This window comes from Elgaria multicarinata, chromosome 13, assembly GCF_023053635.1.
Source record: "Elgaria multicarinata webbii isolate HBS135686 ecotype San Diego chromosome 13, rElgMul1.1.pri, whole genome shotgun sequence".
NCBI classification, from domain to species: domain Eukaryota; kingdom Metazoa; phylum Chordata; class Lepidosauria; order Squamata; family Anguidae; genus Elgaria; species Elgaria multicarinata.
In genome coordinates, this window is record NC_086183.1 from 35,158,518 (window position 1) to 35,184,403 (window position 25,886).

Genomic DNA, 25,886 nt, shown 5'->3' on the forward strand with positions numbered 1-25,886 from the left:
GAGGAAGACGGGCGCCCGGGGTCTGGCGTTTGCATAGTTCAGACGCTGGCTTGGCAGCTGCGTTGGGCCAAACCTGAATTGGGGGCCCTGAGCCACCCTGGGGACGCCCCACCGCCCGGCCGGCTCCTGGGCCTGCCCTGGCACTCGCTGCCACCTCCGGGCCAGCAGGGCTACCCGCCCAGGGCCGCTCTGCGCTTCACAACCACAACGTACCAGGCTGGAAGAGGAAGCGGCCACGCTAAGGGCTCCCGGGCACGTCCTTATTGCAGAGGAGTTGCTGAGCATGCCCAGCGGTGGCCTGGCCCAGCCAGCCAGCACAGGTGGGCCGTGGCTTGAAGGGACTGGGAGGTGGCGCTGCAGAGCTCACCCCCGGGGAGGAGAGGGCAGAGGGGAGGCTGGAGCGAGCAGGCACGCCTCCTCCTCCTCCTCGCCCCAGCCCCAGCCCCAGCGAGGGGGCCACGGATGCCATCCGACAGCCGCTCGTGCCGGTCCTGGCGGGGCAGGTGCACCATTCCTGCCCCAAAGGCTCGGAGGGGGAGGCCTCCCCGGCTACCTCTCGCCCTCCCTGGCCCAAATCCGCTGCAGCTGGGAAGAAAATCCGGTGTGCTTCAGTTTGGATGCATGCACAGAAATCTCATAGAAAAAAAATTACAAACAGTACCATTTATACAAATATAGTGTTTTATAAAGAACATATACATTTAAACTTTTGTTTTAACTTCCTGAGCCACTGTCAACCTTGCATTCTCTAGAAAATAATTTAGTCGTGAGAAAGTGCTCTTTGAGGCACCGGCCGCTCCGTGTGCAGAAGCCCCCCGTCCATGGAAGGCCCCGGCGGCCTCGCTCCCAGGGCCCCCCCACCCCAGCCCGGAGGCCCCCCGCTCTCCATGCCCCCGGGGCTCCGCTGGCGAGGCGGGAGGGCTGGGAGCACCTCCTCTGGCCCTCGACTGGCAAACAGACAGAGGCTGCCACCCCCCCCCCCAGGGTGGCCCAGAGGCTGGGGCCGCGGTCCACGACAGGAAGCCACGGCAGCAAAGGGTGGCAGGTGCCCGAGAGCATGCTGGGAAGAGGGGAGGGACGAGACGAGAGAGGCTTCTCCTGGGGGGGGCAGGGGGCACGTTTGGCGCCAGGGAAGGGTCCGAGCCCAACGCCCCCCTTGTAGGGCCCCCCTCACAGCTCCTTTTTCTCCACGGCGCTGGAGAAGATTTCGGCAAACTTGCGCAGCTGGTCGTTGGCCGTCTGCGACTCCTCCTGCAGCCGCTGGTTATTCTGCCGCAGGTTGGCCACTTCCGCCTGCAGCACCACCTTGTCCTGCTTCTCCTGCGGAGAGAGGCCCAACGGGGAAGGGTGGGTGGCGGAAGGAAGGAAGGAAGGGCCCCCCGCGGCGCCCCTTCCTGGAGCAGGAGGCGGACAGCACCCAGCCCCAGGCCCGGAGCAGGGGAGCGCCCCAGAGGCCCGGCTGCCTTCCCTGCAGCTCCCTCCGCCCACCCCCCAGGGAGGGCCGCTTCTCCTGCCCCACATGCTCTCCTCTCCCCCACGTGGCCCGTGGCTCTCCCCAGTCCCCGGGGCAAAGGGTGCGGAGTGCCGCCTCTTACTTTCTGCAAGTCGCTGTGGAGCTGCTTGAGCATGGCCTCCAGCTGGTAGACTTTGCCGGTCAAGTCCGGGTGCGGCTCCTCACTGCGGAGGGAGGCAAGAGCACAGGGCTGGGACTGCTGCCACCCCTGGGAAGGGAGGGCGCCCCAGCACAGGCGCTGGCAAGCCCAGTGCCCAGGGGGCCGGTGTGTGGCGTGCTCGGTGGAGGGCCGCTGGCCTCAAGGGGGCTCTTAAACATTGCGGGGGGGGGGGGGCAGGGGAAAAACCCCCCGCAGCTGGTTGGCTGCTGAAGACCAGAAGGGGGGGTGTTGCTCCAGGTGCCAAGGGGGGGGGAGAAGAAGGGGCTGGAGGGAGGGAGGGAGGGGCTCAGGAGACTTCTGAAGTACAGGGGCAAGAACTAAGCCCTAGAGCTAGAGTGGGCCACTTCTATTCCCACCCCCCACTCCTGGTCCCCTCCCTTGCAGGCTGCACTCCTGCTGACACCACAAAGCCACCGGCAAAAACACCTGTGATTTGCCACTGCTTTTCGGGGGCAGGCTGCTACGGAAAGCAAAAATGGCCACGTTTTGCTTGAGAAAAAGCCACATCTGGCAGGTTTCAGCCTTCTGTAACCGTTTGCTGCTGCAGTCTGGTGGCGAGCCACTGAATGTCGTTTTGGCATCTCAGCAGTGGCAGGCTTGTAAATCCCAGGTTGCCCCAGAAAGAGGAGGTGGAGTAGGAGGGTCTGCAGGCTGCATCTCTCCCACCCACCCCCGGAGACTCCAGCTCCTGCCGCTTCCAAGGAACTGTCCCTGCAGGAAACCCATCAGCGCCCCCCACCCACACCACAAAACATCTGAGAAAGTGTGGCAGTTTCTCGGCAGAGGAACAGCAGCACACGCCGGGGGGGGGGCACCCCCTTTTGCACCCCCAGTTCTTTCTTTCCCATTGACTGGCAGCCCCCCTCGCCCCACCCCCAGCTGCCCCCTCTCTCCTATCTAGAGCCAGCGCCTGAGCCAGCCCCACTCCTCTCCTCTCCCGCAACCCTTCTGGCCACCCGATCGGCCCCCTTTCAAGTAAGCCTCCTGCATGTGGCCACGCCTGCTCCACCGCGCACCCTGTGCCGTCTCCAGGAGCAGCAGTACCTGCTGCCAGCCAGGCCCCACTCTGCCCGCGAGACCAATGCACCCAGCAAGCGTTCCCCGGCACACTCAACGCCAAGAATGAATTAAGAAGCCACGGCAAAAGGCGTCGGTGGCGTCAGCAGCCCCCCGCCCCACAAGCCCCCCGGAAGGCCCCCCCAGCAGCCCCCCTCACCTCATGGTGGGCGTGGTGCGTGGCGTCGGCTGCCTCTCCAGGCTCAGGTGCCCGAGGACGGGGCTGTGGGCAGGCGGCGCGTCTGGGCTCAGCGCAGCATCGTTGAGCGAGAAGAGGGAGACGGCTCTCTGCACTGGAGAGAAAAAAGCACGAGGTGGGGAGTGCCAGGCCGCCTCCCTCCGTCCGTCCGCCCGCCCGCCCCAGGGAGCCCCGAGCCAGAGGCCACCAGCCAGGCATGCAGCCCCCACAGCCTCCTCTCAGCCGCAGCCTCTCTCTGTCATCCCAACCGGCCCAGCTGGCAAAACTGCCGGGGCAGTGAGTCACTGCCGGCTGCCTCCTCCCAGGGGCCCTGAGCCAGCTGAGCGGTGACTCACAGGCCCTGCGTGGCTGGGGGTGGGCGGGGCGGGGCTGCCCTCGCCACTGGGAGGGCAGCCAGCGAGGCCGGGAGGGGCCTGGAGAAGGCTCGGCTGCCCCAGGCGGGGAGGGTGCTGGGAGGGGGGCCAGAGGCTCCGGGTGGAAAGAGGCCGGTTGAGTCAGGAATGAGGATGGCGGTGGCAGCGACGACCTCTTACTGGGTCAGCGAGGAGACGCGAAGTGGAGGCTGAGCATCAGGGAAGCTGGCCGGCGTTTGCCACCCCTCCCCAACAGCGGAGGGCAGGAAAGGGCCCTTTGAAGGGGCAGAGGAAAGGCTGAGGCCAAGCACCGGTCGCCCCAGAGCCCCGCGATGGCTCCGGGTGCACGTGCCAAAGCCCACGGGGCGTGGAGAGGACCAACGGGACAAGCTGGCCTTGCTCCTCCAACGCACGCAGCCATGAAGGCTTCCTTCCCGCGGCTCTGAGGGAAGACTCGGGCATTGCATCCGGCCCACTTGGGAGAACTTCAGGCCCGGGAGAAGGCAGAGCCTCTGCCGGCCGCCACGTCGTTGCTCGGGGGAAGACCCGTCGCGAGCGGCTACTCCTGCCGGCTCTGGGCTACCTCAGGAAACCAGCGGCAGTAAGCCTGGGTGCTCCAGTTGCTGAGGAACATGGGCAGGAGGGTGCTGCCGCCCTTGTGTCCTGCTCGTGGGCTTCCCCGTGGGCAGCTGGCGGGCGACTGCATTAAGAGAGTGCTGGGCGAGGGGGACCCTGGCTCTGCTCCAACCTCAGGGCTCTTCTGAGGTCCTCAGGCTGCCCCACAGGGCGCCCGGGCCAGCTCCCGGCAAGGGCTCAGCCTCCTCCGCCAGCACCTCTCCTGTCCTCGAGAACCGCCTCCTTCAGCGAACTTCCTTGTGCCGGAAACCTTTCTTGAGTATGAAAACGCCAGAACGCAGGGGTGGGGGGAGGCTCCAGCAATCAGGCATGAATCCAGCAGGAGAGAGTCCACAGCCTCCCCAGCACCCACCAGCACCATCCTGCCACGCCTTTGGCTGTAGCCGACAGCCACGCAGGCTGCAACCTCTCAGGCCTTGGAATGACAAGGCAGCAGCCCCTGCCCGCCCGCCCGCCCGCCTGCCTGCCCGCCCGCCTTTTGCGGCGGGGGGAGCCAGTCACAATGGCAAACTCTGCTTGGGGAAACGCAAAGGGGACAGAGGCGGTTTCACAGCCTCTTGCGTTGCAGGGGAAGGTGCACCAGGAGGCGGAAGCGAGGGACAGAGAGGCAACGTGAGAAAGGCGCTCTCTGGGGCCAGCTTGGCTACAGGGGCAGGGCGGGGGGGGGGGCGCCTGCCTCGTGACGCGCCCAGGGCCCTAGCGGGCCGGCTGCAGCGGGGCGTCCGTCCTGCTCAGAGGCTCCCAGCAGCAGCCAGGGGAAGCGACCTCTGCCCGCTGCCTCCCAGAATGCTCTGCTGCCTCCTACCTTCCCGCTGGACTCCCCGGAGTCAGGGCGGCCGAGCGGAGCCGAGGCCTAGGGGGGCTGAGCGTGCCGTGGTGCCCGTCTCCCTCCTTCTCCCTCCTCGGTGGAGTGGCAGGTCCTCCCTTACCCAGGGAGCTCTTGCGTCGGAAGGGCGGGGCGAGCGCGACGTAGCAGCAGCAGCCGGCAGGCCTGAACAGATGCCCGGGTCCGCCTGCCTGCCTGCCAGGGAGGCGGCGAATCCCTGGCAAGGGAGATCCCTGCCAGGAGGCAGCAGCCGTGCCCCGACATGCGCTCACCACCTCTCCCCCTCCCAGAGCATCAAGGAGCCGCGGGAAGAGCTCCGGCTACAGACAAGGCTGCTGCTGGGGGGGTGGGGGCAGGGGGGCTGCCAGCTGGAGATAGACAAGATGGGCCTAGGACTGGGAAACCAGGTCACGGCTGCTGCTGCTGCTGCTGCTGCTGCTGCTGCTGCTGCTGCCACCGCCTCAGGGAGGAAACCGCATTTAGCCCCTTAGTTGCTAGGCTGGGGGTGGGGGGGTGGGGGAAAGAGAGCTACGGTGGTTCCTGGTGACGAGGAAACGTCTCCTGGCCGTTCAAAGCCCTCTTCCTGCCCTTGGGAGGGAGATGGGGAGAGAAGGAGCCGCTTGGGACCTCGTCTGCAGCCGCTGTGACTCGGCCGGGGGAGGAGGCTGAGATCCCAGAGGCCGAGCGAGGGGGGCAGGGGGCCCTCCCTGGGGCCAGGAGGAAGGGCGCGGGGAGGTCTGGGAAGGGAAGGGCTGGAGGGGGGAGGTCCTTAGGCGCAAGGCTCTGTGCCCCCCCCAAAAACAGGGGTTCAGCCAAAGCCACGGAGCTCCTGGCCCCCCTCCCTCAAGGCTGCTGGAGTTGGGCTGCCAGCATGTCACTCCCAGCGTTCCAGACGAGGACCCAACTCTGAGCCCTGCTGTGTTGGGAGAACACAAGAGGAGCCAATATTCAGCCAGACAGGAAGAAGGAAGGGAGGAAGGAGCACAGAGCAGCCCCAACCCCAAAGGAGAGCCGGTGACCTTCCTTCCCAAGGGCAGCGCTGAGGCACGGGGAGCGTCCTGCCCTCTCGGAACGGGACGGGCTTTGAGAAGCGGGGCCAAGCGCCCAAGGGCCACAGCCACTGACGGCGGAAACAGGGTGCTGGGGCAGAGGAGGGCGGAAGTCCCCCGAGAGGCTCTCTGGCTATGGAGGCCACGGGGGGGGGGGCACGGCACGGCACGGCACGGAGGCCCTCTGGCGGCCTGCCTTCCCTACCTTCGTAGGCCTTTGCTGCACTGACCAAGCTGGACCACTCCAGGCCGGCGGCGGTGTCTGGCAGCGGCATCAGGCCCGGGTCGAGGCGCCGCAGGGCCTTGTCGCGGGTGTCGCTCAAGGAGAGCTCGGAGGCGGAGATGGCAGCTGCAGAGGAAGCACACGCCCCGCCAGCCCGGTGAGGAAGGCCACGTGGGTGCCTGGAGGACGGCGCCTGCTCGAGCACCCTTTGCCTGAAGGCCGCCACGGCCCGAGCCGTTCAGAGGGGGGCCGCCTGGGCGGAACGGCCTTGACCTCGAGGTCGTGGCTGGCAGCCGCGTGATCGGGCCTCTTGCCGCGTGACCAGGCTCTCCGCAGCTGGGCTCAGCCTCCAGCCGCCGTGGGAGCAGCAGGGGAGGGCCCTCCCGGCAGGTGCGCTGCAGGGCCCGGACATCCCGGCGGCGCTGGGGGTGGCTGGTGGTGCCAGAGAGGCCGGCCAGCTGGCCTGCCTGCCTGGGACTCCAGGAGCCAGGAAGCCTCCGGGGCCCCCGCGGCGGCCCCAGAGGCCCCGCCTCCTCCCTGCCACTCAGGCGGACGCGCCCCCCGCCTGCTCCCCCTCCCCCCAGCAGCCCGCGACACTCACCGTTCTTCTCGGAGAGACTGCCGTTGCCGGGGGGCGGGTGCTGCTTCCGCACGGGGAGGGTGCTCGAGGGGTAGGTGCTGGTGAAGAGGACGTCGTTGGGCAGGGGCTGCTCAAAGCGGCAGGCGCTGGAGTAGGCGGGGTCGCGCCGGCCGCTGCACAGGCTCTCGTCGGAGAGCGTCCGCTGGAGCGTCTTCTGCGGGGACTGCAGGCAGGAAGGCCCAAGCGCCTTAGGGCATCCCCCAGAGGCCAGGCACAGCACAGCGCACCCCCCTTCTTAGGTGCCCCGGGAGGCCCACGAGCCAGGAAGGACGAAGGAAGGAAGGAGGGAGCCCCGGCAAGAGCCAAGAACGAGGCTCCCTCGCCAGCTGCAGCGGCCCTTGAGCAGCCCTCAACGCTGGGCTCAGAAAGGGGCCGGAGGGTCCTGTGTTCCCTTTTGAGCTTCACTAAGGGCCACGAGGCGTTGGAGGCTGGGCGCTGTGCTCACACGGAGGCAGGGTGTGCTGGACCAGTACACCCGCGGGGCCTTATTAGGGCGCCGAGGGGGAAGCCACGGCCGGGAGGCTGTGGGGCAATGCTGCAGGGGCCCTGAGCATCCCGCATCCCAGCCTGGACGTGCGTAGGGAAGCCCCCGGCCCCCTCCCGGCCTCCCCCCACTCACCAGTTCCCTCTCCTGCTCCGCTGCGGTGCTGTCCATGATAATCAGCTTCTTGAGGTCGTCCTCGATGGTGGACTTGTAGGTCTTGCGGGGGGAGCGGAGGTCACGCAGGGACGCCCGCAGCCGGGGCTGCCCAAAGACGTTCTTGGTGCTCACGTCCACTTGCCTGGTCAGGAAGGCAGGAAGGACTCAACCTCCTCCTCCTCCTCGGGTTTCACCTCCCTGACTCCCTCGCCCCTTCCCATGGGCCTGAGGGGCAGCCGGGGGACGGTGGGTGGGTGGATGCCCCCCAGCCCAGGGGCTGCCTCCAAGGCTCCTGCCTCAGAGGAAACCAGCTCACGCTTAAGGCGCCACAGGCCAACATGGCCACGGGAAGGCCAGTTGCCCGGGGGCGGGGATCGGGCCCGGCCGGCATCGTGGCACCGGGTGGGGAAAGAGCAGCCGGCCTTTGCGCTGGGGGCCAGACTGGGCCCACCCCGGCAGCGGCCCTGCAAAGAGACCAGCAGCACCAGCAGCCGCCGCCTGGGCCACGCCTGGCTTTGGGCTTGAGCTGCCCTCTCCTTGTCCTGACTGGTGGCATTTCCAGGCAGTTCTCATCTTTTTAAAAGCGAGGTTTGGGTTTTATACTGCACACAGCTTGACCTCGACCTCACTGCAAGCTGCTTTGTGGACCCTGTCCAGGTCCAAAGAGCAGGGAACAAGGACCGTGACAAAGGGAGATGTGCCAGAGGGAGGGAACTGCTGCACCCCCAAAGGCGGAGGCCCGTGGCCCTGCCTCAAAGGCGGCCGCTTCCGTCCCCCCGCCCCCTCCACAGCCTGGAAGGCTCTGCTGCGACTCCTGGGCCTTGTCTTGGCAGGCGTGCAAAAGCAGCAGGGGATGAGAGGCTCAAAATGCCCTCCGGGGGGGATAACACCCCTCTGCCCAGCCATCTGCCCCCCCCCACCACTTGACCAGCCAACATGCACAGCTCACCCCCAGTCTCAGGCATGGGCGCTGGCTACGCTTAAGCAATTGGGGGAGGCCCTCTGCACGTGGTCAGAGGCAGTCTCATTGTCACCTTTACGCCACGCTCCCTTCAGGGCGAGTCTCGACAGATGCGAGCGCTGCCTCTAAATCACGCTCAGCCAGTACGGTTTCGGAACCTTCCCGGCCCCCAGGGAGGAAAGGAGGCAACTCGCCCCCCACCCCACCCCACCCCACCCCACCCCCGGTGGCTGTATGGCTACAGGGGCCCTGGGCAATGGCAGGACCCGGAGCCACAGCTACGGAAAGCCAGCCGCGGGGCTGGCCAGGGTCCCGCGCGCCCTCCCCGCAGCCGCCAGCCGCACAGCCACTCACTTCTTTGGGTCCGTGAAGGTGGCCGGCCTGGCGGGGACGTCCTCGCTCCTCTTCCACCCGGCCGGCAGGCGCTTGCTCCTGCTGCTTGGCTTGGAGAAGAAGGACTTCGGCACAGAAGCAGAGAGCTGGAGGGAGCTGGACTGTGGCATGTGGGGGGGCCGGGGGCCGTCCGCCGGGGGCGTTTTGTAGACGTGGGCAGGGTATGTGGCCCTGGAGCTGCCGTGGCTGAAATAAGGGGGGGGAGCGGAAGGGAGCACTGAGTGGGATACGCACGGCTGCACAAGAGCCGCTGAGGGCCCGGCGTGCTGGTCCCGGGGGGGCAACGGGGGTGGCGGTGCAGGCTTGGAAGGTGCCTCAGGAAGGCCACCCGGCCATAAACAGACGACACAACTTTCCAGTGAAGAGGGCGGGCCCTGCTGACGGACCTTTCCCCTCCACGGCCCGGCACAGCCCAAGGGGCTCTTGCCCAACCGACCACCGCCTGGGAGACCGGGGGGGGGGGGAGCGGACCCCCGGTGCCAGGCGGGACGGCTCTCCTGTGGGGCCCCTCTTGTCCCCCGGCTGACGAGGTGGGCTGCAGCCTCCCTGGGAAGAGGGAGGCTCTGCAGGCCCTTTCCACATATTTAAAGGCGCCTTGGAGAGGGGAGGAGAGCAGGCGGGGAGCTCCCACGAAGGCCGCCGCCGCACAGCTGCAGGGGAGGCTGCAAAACGCCCCCCACCCCCAGCCAGGAGCCGAGGCAGGCGTCTGGGGAGGGATGCTTCAGGGGCAAGCTCAGGGCGGAAGGACGCTCCGGCAAGCCCCTCCGTGACGTCCTGCCGTTGACTACTGCAAGGAGGCCGAGGCGGCAGGCGGGGCGGGGCCTCAGGGCCCCGACGGAGGGCCCGGGGGAGCCGCGGCGTTTCTGGCTCCTGCGGCCACGACAGCCCTTCCCAGGCAGAGCCCCTGGCAGGACTCGGACAGGGCCACCCACCTGGGCTGCTTGAAGTTACGGCTACTGCTGCTGCTGCTGCTGCTGCACCCCCTGGCAGATGCGCCCCCGAAGGCTGTGGGGCGGTAGCTCCTGCTGGGCCCACCGGAGCCCACGGCGGGCGAGGCCTCCCTCCTCTTGCCGCTGCCGCCCTCGGGTAGGGGGGCGCCGAAGGGGGGCGAGGACTTGGGCAGCTTGTCCCTCCACAGGGACTTGGCGCTGGCGGCGTCGATGCCGCTGTCGCTGGAGCCCCCCTTGGCCAGGGGGTCTGGGTCGGCCTCGGCAGCGTCCGGGGGGTCGAACCAGCGCTCGTCACTGTGGCTGCTGGAGGCGTTGCTCGACAGCGTGTTGCTGCTGGAGTACTGGCCCTCGCCCTGCAGCGGAGGGGGGGCGGAGGAGAGGGTGGGTGGGTGGGTGGGGGCTGCAGGCCGGGCTGGGCAAGCCCCGCGGCCCCTGGCAGCCCCCCCAAGCTCACCTTGGAGTGCCGGTTGGGGGAGTCCTTGCCAGGCTGCTCGTGCCGGCTCGGCCGCTTGCTCCCCGAAGCCGCAGTGATCCTGGACTGCACCGGCACGTGCCAAAGGGGCTCTGCAGAGACGGGAGAAGGCGGGCGGTCACGTCGGGGCGGTCTTCTCCGCAAGAGGCTCCCTTCGATCCACACGGGCCCGATCCGCCTGCTGCTCAGGGAGTCAGGGGCGCAAAGACAACCCTGCCAGCCTCAGGCAAAAGAGCCACGAAGGTGCTCACGGGGGACCCCGGACTGTCGAGACCTCCCACACCTGCGAACATCATGCGAAGCCACCCAAGGTGATGCCCAAACAGCGCAGAGCTGGAAGAACCCCTTGGCCACCCCCTCCTTGATCTACGAGTTGCTGAACCCAGGAGCTCCCCAGAAGGAGCTGCAGGAAGGAGCCCCAACAGTCCGCGAGGAAAATGGGATCCGAAAGTTGACAGGCTGCTGCCCCCGCCCCACCCCCCGCCCAGGCAAATAGTTCCTCTTCTAGCAGCAAACAGGAAAACAGATTTTCCATCCTCAGAGCCTCATTTTATTGTAATCAATTTCTTTATTATACGTTTTAACAAAATAAAACGATTGTGTGTGGGGGGGTTCCTCCTCAGGGCCTCAGGAATCGATCCAACCCCCTTTTAAAACCATCCAGATTGGTGGCCATCTCTACATCCTGTGGTGGTGAGTTCTGTTTCACAGGACCCTTATGGCTGGAGGCTGCAGCGTCAAGGTGAGAACGCTGGGTCAATGCGACCCCCTCCCCCCCAAGAGCCCCCTTGCCTGTGGACGAGATGCACGAGGCCCTCGGGAGAAGAGCGGATGCAGCTTCACGCAAGGACTCCGGAAGCAAGGATTCACCCCCGCCCCCCCCCTTTTGCTCTTCCCGCCCTCCTTCGCCTTGTGGGCACAGCAGGAGGGGAATTTGTTCCCCGACCCCCAGTTTGGCATGGTCTGACTTAACCTGCTGCGCTACGCCAGGGCGGCTTCCCCAGGAAGGTCAGGGACCCAACGGGGTGCATCCCGGCATAGTGCCAAGGTGACGGAGCCTCTGCCTTGTGAAGGGCCCGTTTGCTCGAGTGGTCCTCCGCCGCCGTCGCCTCCTCCTCCTCCTCCTCCTCCTCCTCCTCCTCCTCATTGTGCGGAGGAAGAAGGCAGAGGCGGAGCTGTGAGGAACAGCCGGCCAGGGGCTGCCGAGAAAGGGGCTGCCTTTAGGGCTCCACTCAGCCTCCTCGGCTTTTCCACAGGGGCCCGGCCCAAATCCCTGGCCACCCTCCTGACCTCCCCTGGTGACATCGTGGGGCCTGAAAGGGTCCCCCACTCAGCAGCAGCAGACCCCCCACCCACCCAGCATCTGTAGTGAGCCCTCCATCTCGTGGTCCCTGCTAAGACGTGCTTTTGGGGGGGGGGGGAGAAAGAAATGAGGAAAGGAAAGGAAAGGGGGGAAACAGCCTCTGAGAACAAGCCACTGGAGCTGGGGCTTTTCAGGGGCCCGGCCCAGCTCAGCTCAGCTCAGCTCAGCAGCTCAGCTCAGCAGCTCAGCTCAGCAGCTCAGCTCAGCAGCTCTGCTCAGCAGGCAGAGCCGGTCTGCAAGGGCAGGGCAGCAGCTCCTCTCCCTGAAGAAACCCGTCTGGGCTCTGCCTACACGCTCCGGGGGAGGCGCCCTCCCGAGGCGAAGGAACGCCCTCCGGGAGGCTCTGGAGAGCTGGGAACACATCTCTGAGCATCACCACCCGCCTGGGCGTGAGAGAGCGAGAGAGGACACTTGGCCGCCACGGGGAGAGCGACTCGCAGGAGGGCGCCCTGCCCGGCCCCGGCATCACGGGCCAAAGGGAGAGTCCTAAAACCACACCGGGGGGGGGGGGGGCAACGCGTTGCGCTCTCTGCTTGGCCAGGGCATCCCCAGCCCCGCTCTGCTGGGCTCATCGGTGGGCCTCCAGCTTGGGCCCGCTTTCCTTCCCAGTCTCCCAGCATTTGGCCAGGACTGAGTCTGCTCCCCACAGGGCCTTCTGTGGGACTTCTGTGGGGCCGACGCAAAATGTCACTGGGGCAGGGACCTTGAAGGGGCGCACAGGAGCCAGTGCCCCCTTCTCAAAGGCTGCAGACCTTTGCCCCAGCGAAGAGGGCACGAAGGCACTGCTGGATGCAGCGAGGGAGAGAGGGGGGGGGGCATGCCCTCTGCCCCGGTCCCAGTGTGCTGGGGCTTGCCGGCAGAGAGGCGCAGGGGTCTTTGGGGAGAGGGATCTTGGCTGTGACAGGAGAGCTGCCCACCCTTTCTCCAAAGCCAGGGCTCTTTGCCTCGTGTTTGCGTTCAGAGGCCAGGCTGAGCCAGCGGCCCTCAAGGGCTGAACGGCTCTGCCTGGGGAGCATCCAAGCCTCTGTGCTCGGGCAATTGGCCAAGAAGGTGTGGGGAGACGCGTCTCTCCCCCCCCATCCCCCCCCCGGTCTGTAGAAGAACAAGCAGAAGCCTGCAACGGCCCCAGAAACACTCCGCTGTGGCTGGGCCACGGGCTGCTGTGAGCACTGCCTCTGGCAGTTGCAGAGGGCCCAGCCTAGCTCATGCCCACAGCCACCCAAGAGCCAGCCCACACTCCACCCCCCCGCCCCCGCCCCCGCCCTGGCCCAGTTCTGCTTCTAACTTACCGGGCTTGGGCCTCTCCATGGTGCTCTCTTGACTGGCCAGCCCTCCGGAGGAGGAGGAGTCCCCGTTGGAGGTCACCTCGTGGGCGTAGAGCGGGTCAAACGGCCCCAGGGCCCGCTGCGGGGCTGCATACCTGTGAAGGGAGCTGAGAAGAACAGGCAGGCGGCAGCTCAAGATGGGAAACCGATGCAGTGGGGAAAACACCAGCCAGCCTCCGTTCATTAGCAGGTTTTAAAAATACCAGACTTGAGGGGGGAGGTGAGCGCAGAGAGGCAGCTGAGCAAGCCCAGCTCCTCCGGCAGCCCGGCTTCTGTGGCCCAGGCAACGGAGGCACGTCCTGGGGAGGGGCAGAGAGGGAGGAGAGGGGCCGAAGGGCACCACAGGAGGCTCAGCTCAGCAGCTCCTCCCTGCTGCCCACGGAACAGGGTGCCACAGCCACCCCGGTTGGGGCCCCGGGCCGGGTGTGGAAGCCCCAGGGGCCTGACAGCTTTCCAAGGGGGGCTGGGGGCCACAGGTTCCGCTTCAGGCCAAGGTAGGCACAGCGGCCACCTCCTACCAGTCTGGCGGCCGTGAGAAAGCCTGGACTCCGAGGCAGCAAAGGAGCTCCCAGTCCGGCGGGCCACGCTTGCTGCGCGACCCCTCCAGGGAATGTCCCGGAGCGCTCCTTGCATGCCCTGGCACAGAGACTTCAAAAGGCAAGATGACAAAGGAGGCGCTCCGGGCCCCTGGGCAACGGCTGTGGGGGGACGGGGGACAGAGCGGGATCAGGCCCGGGAAGCCCCAATCCCCAATCCTGGCAACCAGAGCAGCCAGGCCGGAGGAGGGGCAGGCGTGGGCATGGCCCTGCCGGGAGGGGCCCAGGCGCCCTCTTCAGGGAGCTGCCCTTTGGGGCTACGCAAAAGGCTAGAGCAGCCCCTGGCACAGGCAGGAGTCCCCAAGCTTGGATCCCGTCCACCAGGTCTGCAGCCTGGCGCATCTGCCTCAAACACCCGCTGCACCGGGGGGGGGGAGAGAACCAGACCCAGAGGAAGCGAAGCAGTGCACGCCAGGCCCCACGGGCCACCCCAGCCCCTCCTCCCCTCCCATGTCCCCGTGGCGGGTCATCTTCTACGCAGCGCCTGGGGCTAAAGCAGCGCAGCGGCCTTGTACAGCATCTGCGCATCGCCATCGGCCACGCAAGGAAGCGGCCTGGAGCCCGGAGCCGCCCCACGGCCCCATCGCTCCCGCTCCGCCTCTCTCCGCCTCCACCCAGGCAGCAGGAGAAAGAGGAATTGGGGCAGCTTCAGACAGAGACCGAGGTAAGCCAAAGCCAACAAATGCAGCCTTCCCCAAGGTTCCCTTAGGGGCCAATGCCGCCTGACCCACAAGGCCGCGCTGGGCTTGTGAGGTTCCACTCGGCGCGTTTTCAAGACCGGTCCCTGAAGCTATTTCACAGAGTCACAATGGACGCTGAAGTTCCCAGGACTGGAACTGGGGAGGCCGCCAGACTGTGCGCAGAGAACCAAAGTAAGCGCCCCCTGCTCCCCCCCCGGCACCGTACAAAGCTCCGGCATGCCCTGACACAGGCAGATGCCCTGCCCCCCGCCCCCCGCCCTCACCGCCCCGCCCCGCCCCGCCCCCGGCATGAGCTGGTCTGGTTTCCCACCCGTGACTCGGGGCCACCTGCGAGTGGCAGGGGGCAATGAGGGGCCTGTGTGGCTTGCGGCCTTTGCGTGCCGGCCCTCCTCCAGCCTACCTTTCCGGAGACGGCTTGTAGCGGGGGGTGTAGGCTGCTCCCGAAGAGCCAGGCACGGAGAAACTGCCGGAAGGCTGGCGGTAGGGCTGGATCCGCTCCGCTGCGGCGGCCTGGGAGGACGATGCCGTGGCGGGGGTCTCCGGGAAGCTCACTGGCCTAGCTCGTGGGAGGGAGGGAGGGACCGTGCTCAGGGAAGGAGGGAGAGCGCCGGGCCTTCAGAGCTGCAGCCCCCAGCGCTCCTGAGACCCTAGGCCCCGGCGTGAGTCTCCTGGCTGTGGCAACAACAGCCGAGAGACGCTGGAGCCCAGGTGGAGAAGGGCAGCGTCAGCTGAGCCCCGGCACGGACCGGCAGGCAGGGAGGAGCCCGGAGCGCCCCCCGCAACAGCTGAGCAGTCTGGTCCAGATTTAGCAGGAGCTTCATCTGGGGCTACTGGGAGCACAGGAGCCAAGGTCACCCCAGGGCAGGAGGAGGCAGAGGGCAGCCAGGCCAAGTGGGCCCAGGCCGCCCTGCCCCCCCACCCCCACCCCGGCTGGGCGCAGGGACGGCGCCTCCTCACCTCTTGCCATGCAGCGGCTGCGACTCGCGGTACGGAGCCAGGGCGCTCTGCTTCGGGGCCCGGGTGAGGGACTGGGACTGGGACTGGCCCTGGCCCTGGCCCAGCTGTTCTGCCCACTTGGAGGGCTGAGAGGAGCTGTGGGGGGCAGCAGACCCTCCACACTGCCAGGCGGAGTTGCTGCGGTACGGAGGCCGGTAACCCACCGGCAGGCTCTCCGGCTCCACCTTGGGCTCCACACTGCTCATTTTGAAGGACTCAGCCCAGCCCCTGCGAGAGGAGAGAAGAGGCAGCAGGTGAAGGTGCGTCGCCAGAGCGGAGCACAACCGCCAACCCACGGCTCCCAGGAGCCTGGCAGAGGCGGCTGAGGCGGCCGGCTTGGAGAACACAGAGAGAGGTGCAGGCAGAGCAGGGCCGAAACAAAAGCTCAACATTGCTCCCCCCTTTCCGCCCCCCTTTCCAGCCCTCCAGGCCTTTTCCCGGCTTCTTACCAATTATCCCCAAAGTTCTGCAAGCACATAAGCGCAAGGAGGCCTCAACCCCTGCCGAGGCAGGCCCTGGGCCCACGGCAGAGCGCCGTGCCCCCTCTCCCCCTCCCCGCACTTGTGGGACACGTGCTGTTGGGCTGCCCTCCCGGAATCCCGTGGCAGAAAGGCCCTTCTCCTGGCTCTCTCAGGAGGCGGGGAGACCCGGCGGCAGCAGTCCCAGTGCAGCCTCGTCACACCGCCCGCCCAGCCTGAGGGAGAGCCGCCGAGCAGAGGGGGGCTGGCTTCCCCTCACGCCGAGGCAGGTGCCCGGTCCTTCAAGTGCCACGACCCGGCTGCCAACGTTCACCTGGGGGACTGGCGCGTTCGCTCGCACCCGCCCACAGCCGCGGCCCTGCTCCGATGCTCACACAGCCCCCGCCTCACCCCACACAGCCGCCCGCAACAGACCTACATCCGACTCCTGCCTTTGTCAGCTCTGCAGCTGCTGGGGAGAATGAAGTCATTGCGCGCACTGCGAGGTGCAAGTCTCCGCAGGAAGCAGCCCTCCGGCCAGGCCTGGCGCTGCTGGAAAGGCAGCGCCAAGGGCCCGGCGTGAGCCCCGGCCAGCCCGCCTGCCTGCCCGCCCGCCCACCCCGCTTGTCAAGGCTCGCAGTACCTGCCTCTGCCGGGGAAGCTCTCCTGCCCAGCGCCTCGGCTCCATGCACAGGGACGGCAACTCTCCTCGGCTCAAGCGTTTGCACAGCCATTGCGCTGGAATGCACTCAGCGCCTGAATCCTCCCCTCACAACCTGGTGTGGTGGGTTGGACGGGAAGGAGGGCCTGCGGGCAAGCCAGCCGGTGCCTCAACTTGCTCTCCAAACCACACCTGGCAAATCAGACAGGAAGCCGAGGGCACAGCTGGGCTCACGGAGCAGGGCCACTTAACCCTTCAGGGACCAGAGCAGAGGCAGGCGCCTCCCCCCGGGGCTTCCACAGCACCTGTCTTCTACCGAGGAGGAGTAACCCCGGCTCAGATGTGGGGAATGAAAGGGCCAAGTAGGGCAGAATGCATCCCACAAAGGCGGATCGCTCCGGAGTTTGCAAAAGGCAAACAAGGCACACCGGTTCTTGCTACCGCCGTTTAGATAACAGCATCACGCCTGCAGATTGCGCCTTCTGTGTCCAAAGGGCCCCGGGGTCACCCTCTAAAACCCTCCTGTTCACTCTTGCTGTGGCACGCCCCGAGAAGGGGACCAGATGTCAGCAGGGCACACCTGTCCTGACTGCCATCTAGGCGTCAACACGCACCGCTCAACCTCAGAAGAGCCGCCCGCTGCGCACCTGCTTGACATAGAGAGGGGCAGAGGGGAAGGGCTTAGCAGCAACATGCCAGCCCAAAGCAGCGGCCTCCCGCCGGACCCCGTCCTTGACGCCAGGCACCCCTCGCTTGGTAGCCCCCCACCAGCCAGGAGGGCAGGGAAAGAGCAACACTCACAGTCAAGGCAGAGCCACTGTTGGCACACAGCGTGCAGAAAAGCAGTCCTTCGTAACAAGGAAAGGCAACCAGACACAACCCCCAGCCTGCCAATGAGAGCTGTGTCCAAAGCCCTCCTGGGCGGACAGAGTAGCTGGAAAGCGCTCACCGCTCCAGCCGGGAAGGGGCACCCCCTGCTCCCCCTCCCTCTCTGCAGAGCCCGGGAGCCTCCCTGCCCTCCGCTCCTCCTGGAGGTCATGCACAGCCCCTTCCTCCCTCGTTCGCCCCCACTGAGGGGAAGAAGAAGAAGGGGAGCCAAAGACACCCACCGCCCCGTCCTGCCCTCGCATGCTCAGGCCTCCTGGGCTCAGGCACGGGCGGGGCGGGCTACGCTTGCCCCACACCAGCCTGGAGCTGCCGGCCAACGCTGCCGATGCAGAATTCTCACCAGTGCCACAGCGCCGGTGGTCCCTGCCCAAAGCTGGCAGAAGCAAAGTTAGGCAACGCCCACTTGACTTGCACCCTCGGATCCTCTGGGGGCAGGACTATTTTCGGGTGCTGGGAAGATGGAGGTGATCACGTGGGCAGGTTGCATCACACGAGGCCTCTTGCCGCCACTATTTGCGCATTTATATCCCGCCCTTTTTCCTCCAAGGAACCCAAGGCAGCGTACGTCCTCCTCCTCCTCCTCCTCTCCATCTTACCTTCACACCAACAACCCTCTGAGGTAGGCTGGGCTGAGAGTCTGTGACTGGCCCAAAGTCACCCAGTGGGTTTCCGACAGGACCGACACTTTAGCCACTACACCACGCTGCTCTCCAGCCCTGCTTGCCGTTCAATGTGTCAGAACACGAACCCGACACAAGCCGGCTCACCTGCGCGGAATGCCGTCCTCATGTGGCGGAATGATGACCACCTTCACGGTCACGGATGTGCGCAGCCAGTCGATCATCTGGTCATGGCTGAGCGTGACCACGGCCACCTTGCAGATCTCCACCAGCCGGCTGCCCTGCCGGAGGCCGGCCTGCCAGGCAAAGCCGTAGTCCTCCACCTCTGCCACCGTCCCGTCGAACTTCACGTGGAAGCCCAGCTGCCCCAGACCGTTCCTCCGCAGCGTCATCTCCACCGTCTCACAGCCAGAGGTCATGACCTAGGAAGAGAATGAGCGACACGGGGAAGAGGGCTGCTTCTCAGCAGGTTCCAGCGCCAGGGGACAAAGGCCCAATGGCATTCTCTTATTTACTTATTTATTTCATTTCATTTCTCTACCACCCAATAGCCGGAGCTCTCTGGGCGGTTCACATTATCGGCCGATAGACGGTATTTTTATCCTGCCTTTTTCCCTCCAAGGGACCCAAAGAGGCACACACAGTCCTCCACCTCTCCATCTTATCCTCACAACAACCACCCTGCGAGGGAGGTTCAGCTGAGAGTCTGAGACTGGCCCAAAGTCACCCAGTGGGGCTCCATGGCTGAGCGGGGACTAGAACCCGGGTCTCCCGACTCCCAGTCCAACACTCTAGCCGCTGCACCACACTGGCATCCGCGTCATTCACCCTTTGGGAGCAGGCCTGTGCGGTGGCTGCTCACCTTCAGCCGCTGCACGACCTCCTTGACGTCGTCTGGGTTGTTCTCCAGGGCGCGGACGAAGACATGGTCCCCCCGCCCATAGAAGATCTTGAGGCTGAAGGGGTCTGGGGTCCAGCCAATCACGTCCGCGCAAAAACAGTTGAACACCACTTCCTTGGAGGCCAGATCCAGGAGGACAACGAATTCGTTAGAGATGGCCAGGATGCACTCAGTTTCACCCCCCTGGGCGTAATCCTGTGCCAGGACGTGCCAGGCAATGGCCCCAGTGCTGTGCTGCTCAGCCCCGATCCGGGCTTTCGTTTTCTCCTTCTTCTTCGAGGTCAGCGAGATCAGGTTGAACTTCCCTGTGGAGTCGACGGGCGTGCTGGTGACGCAGTTCTCCGCCAGGTCTTTCAGGTACTCCTGCCGCGTGCGGGTGGCCATGGTGTGGAACTTGTCTGACTTGTGGGCCGCATTCTCGGCATTGATCACTTTGGCTAGCAGGAAATCTCGGAAGACGTCGGATTTGCGGAAAGTGGCTCTTCTTGGGATTGCCGGCCCAAACGGCGGCACGTCTTTGGAGCGGGTCACCGCCACGCTGGCGACACGGCAAGGAAAAGGCAGAATTGTGGATCAGGCCACTCGGGCAGCGGGGGAACTGCCTCCACGCTCACCCTCTTGCCAACGCACCCGGGCGAATCCCACCCAATGATGCAGGCCCCTTCCCTTTCCCCGGGGACTCCCCACAGCCCTAAGAGGGTCACCTTCGGGGCTTCGTATTCAGGCTTTAGCTGACAGGGGAACTTGAACTTTCTCGGCTCACCAAAATTATTTTACACCCTAATGGGAGAGAGGAGAGGTCCAAAGGAAGGCAAGCTCCCTAAAGCCAGCCCTCTGGGAGACCTTGGAGGGCCTGAAGAAGTAGAAGCAGCGTCCTGTTGGCAGAGGCTAAAGGAAGCCCAGGAAGCTGCCTCAGTTGTGCTCGGGTGATGGGGCCACCTAGCCCAGCACCGACTCCTCTGACTGGCAGCCGCTCTCTGGGGCCTCAGACAGAGAGAGAGAGAGAGAGAAAGAGAGAGAGCTCACATCTTCTGCTTCCTGATCCTTGAGCGGCGATGCTAAAGCAGGGACCACCTGCAGGCCCACTTAGGCCTTGACCCCTGAGCTGACATCTCAGGTGGGGAGAGGATGTACCTGTAGCAAACGTTCTCCGTGCAGGGACTCTGGGCCCGGACAATGATGAACACGTGCTGGAAGTGGGAGCGGATGTTCTGGGGGGTGAAAGGCAGTGCCCCGGGCTCCTGGAAGATGATGGTGACGATATCGTTCCCAATGTGTCTCTTCCTGAGCAACTGGCCGTGGAAGGAAGACAGGTTAGTTCCTGGGGGGGGGGGGGGAACCGCGATCCCCAAACAGACAGAGCCGAGAGACGCGTTGGGCCAGAAACTTCCAACTGGGGCAGGATATGAAGCAGGGCCCAGCACACCAGGGCTCATCTCACCAGGCAGGAGGCGCCAGGGGGGAAACGGGCGACCTCTGGCCTTTTTGTCCAAAGCTCACTGACTGGCCAATTTGTTCAGCTTGTTTTCTAAAGTGCCGGTAGCATGCCTGGCCCTGAACTCTTCGAGGGTTCTGTTTTCTCACCAGCTGATTCAGAGCACGTGGTGCTCAACAGGGTGAGACAGCTCAAGTGGAGCCTGGAGGCCTGTCTCGGACGCGTTTGTGACGAGAGAGAGGGCTGCAGGCTCACTTGCTCTTGGGGACAGAGGGACCAAGCCGGCCAGCAGAGACAGAGCCTGGCCGCTGCGTGGATCCAGTTACCTGTTGCCTGTTGTTGGGGGTGTACGGGAGCATTGTCGACACGTGGAACATGATCTCGTAGCCTTGGCATGTCGTGTAGAGGGAGTGGGTGCCGGTGGAGTCAGCTGCAAGGCAAAGGAGCAGGGCGCAGCTCAGCTGTGCCCGGCAGGCGGGCCGGGGGGTGGGGGGCTCCAGCCAGCCCTCTTGGCCTCCCCGTCACAGGCTCATAGCAAGGGGTGCGTACTGCAGGCTCCAGGGCACCCCTGCCTGCCAGCCAGCCAGCCAGCCAGCCAGCCAGCCAGCCAGCCTTCCTCCCCTCCCTCCCTCCCTCCCGCCACATGCAACCAGCAGCAAGGACCTACTCTTGGTGTCGAGCTGGGCGGCGTACTTGCCGAAGCCCCGCAGGCCCACCTTCTCCCCCAGCAGGGCCAGGAACTCCTCGAAGGCCGGCCCCGCCTCCTCGTTGTTGTACATCTCTTCCTCCGAGCTCTGGTTAGCTTTGCAATACAGGACGCCCACCTTGTGCTTCGAGCAGAGCTGTGAGGGGGAAGCAGCAGCAGAAGGGAGAGTCCCACGTCACAGAAGCCCAGCACGGGGGCTGACGCCTGGGGCTGACCCCTGGGGCTGACCCGAGGCCCCCGGGGAAGACACACACACACCCCGGCGGACAACAAGGATTGCCTTGCTGGTCTGGCCAGCTCAGCAGCCTCTTCCCCGCAGGGGCCAGCCAGATGCTCCTAGGAAGGGCCCAAGAGGCCGGGAAGGCAGACCCCCGGCAATTTGGGGGTGGGGAGGGGTGGGAGGCATGCAGAGGCAAAAGTAGGGCTCCCATTTCCCCCCTCTCCCTGGCCCAGGCAGTGCGGGAGGACGGGGAAAGGGAGAGCAGTGGGTCGGTGCTAGTTGTTCCAGCCACTTATTGGGGAACCGCGATGGAAGGGCCCCCCACAGGGGGCCCCCCTTCCCCAGGCTATTCCAGCCCCAATGCGCTCACCCCTTGCTCGTCCAGCTTCCGCAGCTGTTCGGTCACTTTGGGCACGTTCAGGGCCAGGCGAAGGCAGTGAATGTTCAGTTCGGGGACCACGTACTCCAGCACATCCTTGAGAGGGAGCCCACGGACGGTGCCGTGCTTAGTGGTCGTGGGCGTGGCGTCCTCCAAGATGGATCCACGGAGCGTTGTCAGCTGCAGGATGCAAGGGAAAAGAAAGACAAATAGGACCTCCCTCTGGGCAGCAGGAAGGGGAGAAGCGCTCATGGCTCCAGCCTGACCCGTCCGGACCTGCCACGCCACGTGGCTTGAAGTAACTCGCAAGGAGCCCTTTGTGGCCACTTCCTGCTTCTTTCCCAGCATGCTGGTCTCTGCTCTGCTCTTGGAAAAGCCCAAAGGTGAACCTGGTGCAACAGGAGCGCAAGAGGGCAAGCGTGGCGGCTGCACACATGGCGGCAGGTGCAGTGGGCGACCCCCGCCAGCCCGGGCGGCCCTCTGGGCCAAAAAGCTTCCCCCCTCCCGCCCTGCTGCCAGCGAGATCAGGCCGGGCGGAGCAAGGCTCTCTCTCTCCCAGCAGCTGCCAGGCCGTCCAAACAGGGGCTTCAAGGCCTCCATCTAAGCAACCAACGCCAGGAGAAGAGAAGCCCGGATGCTTGAAGAGAGGATGCTGCACATTGCCAGAAGGAGTCTGAATGTGAAGTCTGAGTGATTTTACATCATTTTATAGAACGTATTATCATCAGTTCATTCTGTAGGGTTTGTATTTGTGTCACGTAAACACGCTACCTTGAGGTTGTCCTCTTTTGTTAAATGCCTGTTTTGTGAATGGGAGCGGAGGGGAAGGGGGGGGGACTCTATTTTTCAAATAAGCACCCAAAAGAGCCCACTTCTGGCAGGGAAGGCCGAGAAATGCAGAGAAGAGCGAGCCACACCCCTGAGCCCCCTCCTGCCCTGGGGGCCTAAACCTCAGAGCAGCCAGGCGTGCTCTCTGCGCGGGCCCCAAGGGCCAACAGCTGCCAGCCTGGGCTTCTCCTCAGCCGCAGCGGCGCACACGGAGCGCCACAAACGTGCGCTCTGCACTGCGCTGCCCTCTGCTGGGCTTGGGGAGCACTGACTGAGGCAGACCACAACCAGCCTCGGGAGCAAGGCCCTGCTTGTCACAGCGCAGGTAACTCCCAAGGGCAAAGGGGGTGGGGTGGGGGGGCTGCCAACACCCCCCATTGTTTTTCTGTGTTGGCAGAGACAGTTTTGCCCACAACACTTGGCATGGACGAGGCTTAAGAACATCAGAAGCCCCGTGCTGAACAGACCCAGGGTCCGTCTAGTCCAGCACTCTGTTCGCACAGGGGCCAACCAGCCATCCGCCAGGGACCAACAAGCAGGACATGGTGCAACAGCACCCTCCCCACCCATGTTCCCCAGCAACTGGGGCACACAGGCTTGATGCCTGGAATACTGGAGATAGCACCCAACCATCAGGGCTAGTAGCCATGGATAGCCTTTGCCTCCTCTAGGAATTTATCCAACGGCCTTTTAAAGCCATCCAAATTGGTGGCCATCTCTACATCCTGTGGGGTGGGGGTCTGGATTAGAACCCAAGGCATCAACTCGATCACGCATTGAGCCAAGCAGAATGGCCCCTGGCTTGTGAGCAAACGGCACCAGGACCAGCCCCCAGCGCCCCCCCCCCCATTCCACCCACCCACACTGGGTGGCAGATGTGCAGGCCTGGACTTAGGGGCAGTCACTAGCTGGTGCTCCACCGAGCGAGCCCCTGCCCCCGCCCCCGCCCCGGTTTCAAAATATAAAGGACCACATTGGTCCCGTTCAGCTTCTTGCATCTTTAACCCCTTCAGATCTGGGTGTGTCCTTCAGACGCAGAAAGCAACGGCAGCATACCTCACTGGTGCGGAAGATAATCCTGTACTGGTACTGAGGCCCATGCTCCCGGTGATCCTCCAGCTTCTCACGCCTGATGCTTACAGCCACAGGACCCAACTTTTCATCCACCCCAAAGTAGTTGGAATGCTCTGGAAAGGGGGTGGGAGAAAGGCACAGAGGGGGAACCTTGGTTATTCACACCGGACGGCACCTCTGACAGCCTCCGCAGCTAGGCAGGGATGTTCACACCCTCCTGAAACCCCTGACTGGAAGCCCCAAACCTTGGGTCCCAACTAGGGGGCGGCACAGGCCTGCTTTCCCTTGTCACCCGTGATGCGGGAGCGATGAGGGGCTCTTTGGGGTGGGGGTGGGGCAGGCTTCAGCGCCCAGTTGAGCTGTGGTGGGAACGAGCTCACCAAAGGGGCCCTTAAGGTCACCGGGCTTTGGAGTGAGGGCAGGCGGGGAGGGCGAGACAGCCTGTGCCCCCCCCCCCCCGTGCTGGTTTCTGAGGAAGTCGGCTTGCAGGGAAAGAGGCTGACCGCGCGCACACACACACACACACACACACACCCCTGGGGAACTGCCTGTGCTCAACCCAACACCGCCCTAACACGCCCCCCCCCCCCCACACACACAGGGGAGCCGGAGGGAGGCTACCTTTGCCACAGAAGTAGTCCTGGTAGTAGCGGGCTCCCAAGTCCACGTGCTCAATGCTGTAGTGCTTCAGCCTGCTGACGTTGCGCTGCAGCTCCTTGGGGGCCTCCAGCACGGAGACGCTGGTGTTGGTGCAGTACGGGGCAGGGCAGGCCTCCGCGAAGCTGCCCTCGCCCTCGCCGCCGCCGCCCGCCCCGGGGGAGCCCGCGGAGGCCTGGCAGAAGCTGATGTTGCGCTCCTGCTCGCCCCCGATCTCGTTGCGGAAGTGGGGGCAGCTGAGCAGCAGGCCGTTGCTGTTGTCGTCCCCGGGATCGTGCTCCAGGTTCTCCTTGCAGTTCAGGTCCTCCGTGCTGATGAAGGGGGGGGTGGCGGGCTCCAGGCCTGCGAAGCCGCCGGCCCGGGAGGAGACGGCCGCAGAGGCCGCGGAGGCCCCCGTGGTGGTGTTCCTCCGCTGGGCCATGGACACGCGCCGGGCCACCACCTCGTTGAGGTCGAAGAGCGTGCTCTGGACATCGTAGTGGGCAAAGCTCTTCTGGCACAGCCAGCCCCGGGCCCCGTCCTCCGCCGAGGCCCGGCCTGCGTCCTGGTCGCCCCTGCCGCTCCGCAGCTTCCTGAAGATGGACTCCCCGCCCCCCACCTCCGCTTTGGGGCCCTTCTTGCGCGGCTTCTCCTTGTGCTGAAGGGGGAAGTCATCCCCCAGGAGGGGCCCCCCACGTTCATGCCTGGCGTCGGCCCTGGTGGCCCTGGAAGCTCTGAACGAGTCCGCCGCCGCCGCCGGCTCCAGCTGCTGAGCCATCGGCTTCCCGCTGCGGAACTCGGTCAGCATGTCGTAGAAGCTCTGCTCGGAGATGCCCTGCACGTCGATGGAGGAGGTGCTGCCGTACTCCCGGAAGAGGGGCAGGCCGCCGGGCAGCTTGGCCCCCCGGGGCTCAAGGGCCTCGTCCAAGTCACACTCGCTGAGGGTGACCTCGCTGCTGCTCCTGTTCCGCAGCGGCAGGAACCCCTTGGCTGGAGAGCGTGGCCAGCCGTCCTGGAACTCCGTGTCCTTGGACCGCCGCCGGGCCAGGCGCTGGAAGCCTCTGTACCCCGAGGGCAGAGCCGCCCCGCTCGGAAGCTGCCCGTTCTGGAAGCCCCGCGGCCTAGAGGCAGGGGTCTCCAGGTCTCTCGCAGCGCTGGAGGGGGCGGGATCCTTCGGCCCTTCTCTCTTGGGGGGCCAGTCGGCAATCCTGGCCCGCACGCCCATTTTCGGCATGGCTGGGGTCGTGGTGGCTGGCCGTGAGGCAGCGGCGCCATCTGTATGCGGGGCGCAGCCATTCTGGGCCCAGAACCCCGGAGAGTAATAGTCGCCACCTTTCAAGCCTGGCCCCCCCACGTCACCACTCTCATGAACCGGTCGATACGATGACATAGTCTAATGGCAGTGCGGACGACCACGACCACGACGACTCCCTGGGGGAAGGCGCTGCTCCTCTCCATTGGGACACGCAGGCCTCAGCCGGTGCTGGGAGCGCTGGAGCCGTGGGGCGCCCGCCCGCCTGAGCCTGCCTTCCAGCTCCCTGCTGGGGGACGCCATGCGGCCATCACAGTGGACGATAATGCTCAGGCACCAGCACTTGGAGAAGGCAGCTGGGGCTCAGGGCCTGTTCCTGCCCTCCAGGCTACTTGGGGAACGTGAGCCGTGGCCGTGCATCCCGGGCCATCCTGAAGGAGGGAAGGGAAGACAGAGCACATCAGTCAGGCAGCCCCCACGCACCTCTGCTACAGCTAATGCTGCGGACTCGCTTTGGGGCAACCTTAAACTCCAGCCTTGTAAGGAACTGAAGGCAGCCACGTGGCTGCTCTAGGCTGCATCGCGCACAGACTCTGCCCTGGCTTGAGAAACAACCAGCACACAGATCCAGAAGGAAGTTCAGTTTTTTTACACATCACCGTTGGTCAGAGAACCCCTTGCCACTGGATAACAGCTGTGATGCACAGCAGCTAACCAAAGGCCGGGGAGTGAGGTGAGGGCTGTGTCGTGCCAGACATAGTCCTAAAGCCCTGCAT

The 25,886-nt window shown here is 65.3% G+C and overlaps 1 protein-coding gene across 1 annotated transcript; it reads right to left on the minus strand.

Annotated features, from left to right (window-relative positions):
* Positions 1 to 887: 887 nt before the first annotated feature.
* Positions 888 to 25,541, minus strand: SIPA1L3 (signal induced proliferation associated 1 like 3). Its single transcript, XM_063140543.1, has 20 exons — positions 23,844 to 25,541; positions 23,205 to 23,335; positions 21,312 to 21,500; positions 20,683 to 20,857; positions 20,342 to 20,445; positions 19,715 to 19,872; positions 18,542 to 19,118; positions 17,827 to 18,101; positions 15,014 to 15,280; positions 14,457 to 14,612; positions 12,724 to 12,866; positions 10,054 to 10,163; positions 9,582 to 9,952; positions 8,611 to 8,835; positions 7,275 to 7,437; positions 6,617 to 6,818; positions 5,998 to 6,141; positions 2,890 to 3,022; positions 1,596 to 1,677; positions 888 to 1,320 (listed from the first exon to the last, which is right to left on the minus strand). Exons 1-20 carry the CDS (start codon positions 25,246 to 25,248, stop codon positions 1,171 to 1,173), a joined length of 5,160 nt encoding a protein of 1,719 aa, XP_062996613.1. The 5' UTR covers positions 25,249 to 25,541; the 3' UTR covers positions 888 to 1,170.
* Positions 25,542 to 25,886: the final 345 nt, after the last annotated feature.